The following is a 5,000-nucleotide window of genomic DNA, read 5'->3' on the forward strand; positions in this document are numbered from 1 at the left end:
ATAACAATAGACGATGAAGAAAGTCAATGTTGAACGGAATACTATAGTGAGGTCATTAATAGATGTGCGCGGCACTTTTAGGTGATAACTGAGAGGCGAGGTGGGTGCAGCTAAACTTCTTTAAACAGATATCGAGCTTAAATTTCAGGATTTGTGAGCAAGGATGTCACAAAAAATCAAACAAAATTATACAGGTTGGTTTATTAACAGTGCATGAAAGTGCGAGTGATAAGATATAAAAGCAATACCGCTACAGTATATGAGCATATATGAAACACATGTGGTAATGGCTCCCCCCCCCCCCTTAGAAATGTCATAAAAGTGAAATATGATGTCCTGCTCATGAGTGGCGTACTGTATTAGGGTTTTAGGCTATCAATAAAGACCCAGTGTTCTTTGCTATGAATGTTGATGAATTAAGCCTTCGGCGTCTTACAGATCACAAGGAAAAGTCCCGTGTAAAGGGGCGTTAATGGTGGATTGTTAGTATCATTGCGCAGGAAAACATCTGTTGCTGAGTGCAGATCTGCTGGTATATGTTGCTTCACTGGGGACTTGTAAGTCTGGTGGCAAGGAGTAAATTTTCCCATAACGTGACATAGGTGGTGGAGATTATCTGAAAAAGTTGTAGACAGAAAAGATTCAGCAGGAATGACCAATGGGTCGCCATACACCATTTCAGTTGGTGAGGCATCCGGGGTGTCTTTAAGAGTGGTTCTTAGTACCTGGAGAATCCAGGGAAGCTGAGTAAACCAGTTGGAGTCATTGCAGTGGGACATCAAAGATGCTTTGAGGGTGCAATGAAAACATTCAACAATTCCACTGGCAGCAGTATTGTACGCAGTTTTCTGATGTAGGATGATGCCCAGGAGACTTGCAAATGATGTCTACAATTGAGAGGTGAAATTGGTACTCCTGTCAGATGTAATATGCTCAGGTATACCGAATTTTGCTATCCACCCTGAGAGTAAGGCAAGTGTACATGGGTTTTTGTTGCCGTTTCCATGGGAATTCCTTCAGGCCAATAAGGGAAACAGTCAATGACAATAAACAGGTAATGCTGTCCTTGTGAGTGGGGTAGGGGACCTACTACGTTGATGTGAATGTGGGCAAAACAACATTGATGCTAAGAAAAATTGCCCACTCCTGAATCTGTGTGCCGATGTACTACTAAGGTTTGGCATGAAGTATAAGCATGGACCCAATCCTTAGCATCCTTTGTAGTGCTAGGGCAAATGATCTTCATACTGAGTGGCTGTGCAATAATCAGCGCAAGTGATGTGAAAAGCCATGAATGAAATCAAACACCTGTCAGTGCATGGGAGCAGGTATCCATGGTTTTGGTCTACCATTACTGTCATCGCAGAGGAAGGTGACTTTGGAATCGTCGAAGGGGACATCTTCCCAATGGAGAGATGTGAAGGATGTCCTACATGCTTGATACTCTAGATCTTTTCGATAGGCTTCTGCAAAGGCGCTGTAATCTAATCATAGGTGAATGACAGCAAATGTGTTTCTTATCAGGTCGTCGGCAACGGGATTCATTTTCCAAGGGATGTGTTGAAGTGTGCAATTGCATTCAACGATGGCGGAGAGATGTTGGCATTGACGGGCAGACTGGGCATCAGTCTTCCGAAGGAAGGCGTGCACCAGAGGCATGTGGTCTGTGTGAATGATGAAGGGCATACCTTCTATGAAGTGGAGAAAGTTTTGGACACCCAAGTGCACTGCCAGTGATTCGCGGTCAAAGGTAGAATAGCCAGATTCTGCCTTGGACAGTTTTCTACTTAAGAAAGCCAATGGGCGGGGCAAGCCGTTGACCACCTGGTCAAGTACTGCACCAATAGCGACTTCTTGGGCATTCGTGGAGAGAAGAAGAGGTGGATGTGGGTTGGGAAAAGTAAGAGCAGCAGCAGTTGATAGGGCATTCTTTACGTTGCAGAAGGCTGCTTCTTGAAGAGACCCCACTTCAGGTTTTTTGGCTTGCCCTTGAAGGAGGAGTATAGAGGGCCAAGAGTGGTGGCAATGGCTGGTAGGAAATGGTGATGATAGATGATCATGTCTTAGAATTCTTGTATTGCTCTGACAATCAAGGGTATGGGGAAGTTATGAACAGGTGCTACATTTTCTTGGAAAGGGTCGATTCCTCCAGGAATGCCGCTGTGCCCTAAGAACGACACTTTGTTGGAGCCAAAGGTACACTTGCCGTACCAGACTACAAGGCCGTTTTGTTGTAGGCTTCCAAGGATGAGGCGTAAGAGACAGAGGTGTTCCTCTTTTGAGGAAGAGAACACAAGTATGTGGTCCACGTAACATACACAGAAGGGTAAGTCTGCGAAGATGCCATCTATAAGGTGTTGAAAAGTGGCCCCAGCATTACGAAGGCCCAAACAGGAGTCTTTGAAGGTGTATGTACCTAAGGGGGTGGTGATGGTGGTCTTGGGGATGTCTTCTGGGTTCATGGGTACTTGATAAAACCCCTTCAGGAGGTCAAGCATGGAGAAAACCTTTGCTCTGTGCAAATAGGTCACATCAGCGATGTTTGGGACGGGGTAGTGATCCAGTTCTGCCGGCATGTCCAAACACCTGCAATTCCCACACAGATGCAGGGAGCCATCTTTCTTCAGGACGACGTGTAAGGGTGATGACAATGGGCTTGAGACATTTTAGCAAAGGCTCATTTCTTCCATTTTGGTGAGCATCTGTTTAGCAGCTACCAAACTATCAAGGGCCAGAGGCCTGATCCTGGCAAACACTGGGGTCCCCATCATCTTGTTAGGGTGATAAATACCATGTTTGGCAGGAACCATGGGCATTTGGTGACGTTCTGGATGGAAGACTTCCAGGTACAATGTGATGAGGTGGGCATAGGCATCCTTAGGTGTGCTGATGTGGAGAGCGAGGTCGAAGGGGCGTGCTGAAGAGTTGACGAGTACGAGTCTGAATTGACCAAGCATCAGTGAGCAACATGAACCTGGAGTTGGAAAGGGGAGAGGAAATCAGCACTGATTATTGGTATTGTGACGTCAGTAATGAGAAACTTCCATTGATATCTGGCACTTCCAAACGTGGTGACTGCAAATCCATTGGCAGCTACCAGACAGACGTCAGCAGGCTTAGACAGACTATGACGTATCCTGGAGAGTGGCCTTGGTACAAGAGAATGGCAAGTACCCATGTCTACCTGCATCATGTAAAAAGAAAACATTAGTAATAGGGGAGGCCACCGTCACAAGCGATAGCCTATTTACACGATTTTTGTTCACTGACAAATGTTCGCACATTTTTTTTTCACAACATCCCCAAAACTGGAGTAGTAGTAGCAGAAATTCTGCCAATGGGCGTCAGTAAGTGGCTGTAGAGATCGTTGATTGGTGCATGAGTAATTGGTGTCATATGTGTGTGATGGGCAACTTTGTTTCTGCTAAGGCACGTCACAGGTTGGGCGTGTGTGTCGTACCGTATTTACGTCATCTTCAGTTGATGTTGAATAGTTGTCCTCTTCGTCAGGAGTGGAAGCCTTGATAGAGGTCTTAAAGGTGGTGAAGCAGCTATCCACAAGGGCGTTGACTTTGGTCAGCAGGTCCATCATGGGCATAGTATCGACATCAAGGATGGTGGTGCGTGCAGGTTTGGAGTAGGCATCGTACCTAAAGGGCATGAAGTAGATTCACCTCCCGAGGAGAGCCGTCTGTGACAGGTTGTAGGTGAGCGGTACTGGTAATTTCCCTGAGAGCAATTGAAGCCTTTTGGCCCCCCAATTCTTGTTGAGAGAGCTGAAAATATTTAATTATATGGGTGGCTTGTGATGGTGAGTACTACTCTAGGAGGTATGTTTTAAGGGCGTTGCACACTATCAGGGTGTCTGCTTGGTTGCAAAGCAAATTGGAGATTTCTGGGAAAGTGTCCTTGATGCTTGTCGCTTGAGCAAGTTATCCCCTTATAGTGAAACCAGAGCTCGGCGAACTGAAACCAGACGAATACTTCTGTACTGGTGAAGGGTGGTAGTTTCATGGGTGTGACGTTAATAGGTGAGTCAGGTTTGGAGAGTGGCAGGATCAAACAGTAAGTCACAGCAGTGAAGAGCAAGGTGAGAGGGAGGTGGACCCTCCGATGGTTACCAATGTGCAAGGCGCCGTTTGGTGATAGGCAAGAGATAAGGTGAATGCAAATAAACCTTATTAAAAAGACATAGAGCTTAAATACCAGGACATGCGAGCAAGGTCACAAAAATTAAAACAAAATTAAACATGAGCTACCTGGCTTATCCATGTTGGTTTATTAACAGTGCAAGGATGAGTGAGTGATAAGATAAATAAGGGAAACCGTTACGCTGTATAAGCCTGTATGAAACACATGCAGTACAGATATATGAAAGGGATAATATGATTGATATACCTTAAGCAGAGGAAGACCTTGATGTGCCCACAAATAAATTTAGCGTGTTTGAAGTCGAAGCTTTTATTAAAAACTCAGGAGATGAAAAGCCCCATGATATAATGGAATAACTGCATAGATGATATTTACTGAAAAGTAAGTGACCTCTAGAATACTTATAAGATTATTTTGTAGAATGTGGCGTAAAGAGGCAAAACCTGATAAAAAGGAGCCAGGAGTGTTGGTGAGTATGGCAAAACAAGGAGACCTGATTGATTGCAATAATTACAGAGACATCCAATTATATCAGATGTCATGAAAATATATAGGATGCTTACTCTAAAGATACTAGAGAGAAAGATTGATGAAAAGCATAGAGATGAACATGGAGGATTTAGAATATGTAGAAGCTCTAATAACCAAATTTTAAATATCAAAACATATATCCTTCAGCAAAGTGTAGAATATAGAAATATACTTTTCATGGCTTTTATTGACAATGAAATAGCCTTTGCAACCGTGCAACGGCCAATTTTGAGGAGATTTCTGCGTTATTTAGGAGTTTCCCTTAAATATGGAAATTTTATTAAGTATGTTCACGCGGAGAGCAAGAGCAAAGTTAA

General features: G+C 44.0%; 1 protein-coding gene across 1 annotated transcript; it reads right to left on the reverse strand.

Annotated features, from left to right (window-relative positions):
- Window positions 1-416: 416 nt before the first annotated feature.
- Window positions 417-1,400, reverse strand: LOC137644472 (uncharacterized). The gene is made up of 2 exons (XM_068377447.1): window positions 1,356-1,400; window positions 417-887 (listed from the first exon to the last, which is right to left on the reverse strand). The coding sequence occupies exons 1-2, from the start codon at window positions 1,398-1,400 to the stop codon at window positions 417-419; spliced, it is 516 nt and encodes a 171-aa protein (XP_068233548.1).
- Between the last annotated feature and the right edge of the window lie 3,600 nt (window positions 1,401-5,000).

The sequence above is a fragment of the Palaemon carinicauda genome, chromosome 7 (assembly GCF_036898095.1).
Source record: "Palaemon carinicauda isolate YSFRI2023 chromosome 7, ASM3689809v2, whole genome shotgun sequence".
In the NCBI taxonomy this organism is placed as follows: domain Eukaryota; kingdom Metazoa; phylum Arthropoda; class Malacostraca; order Decapoda; family Palaemonidae; genus Palaemon; species Palaemon carinicauda.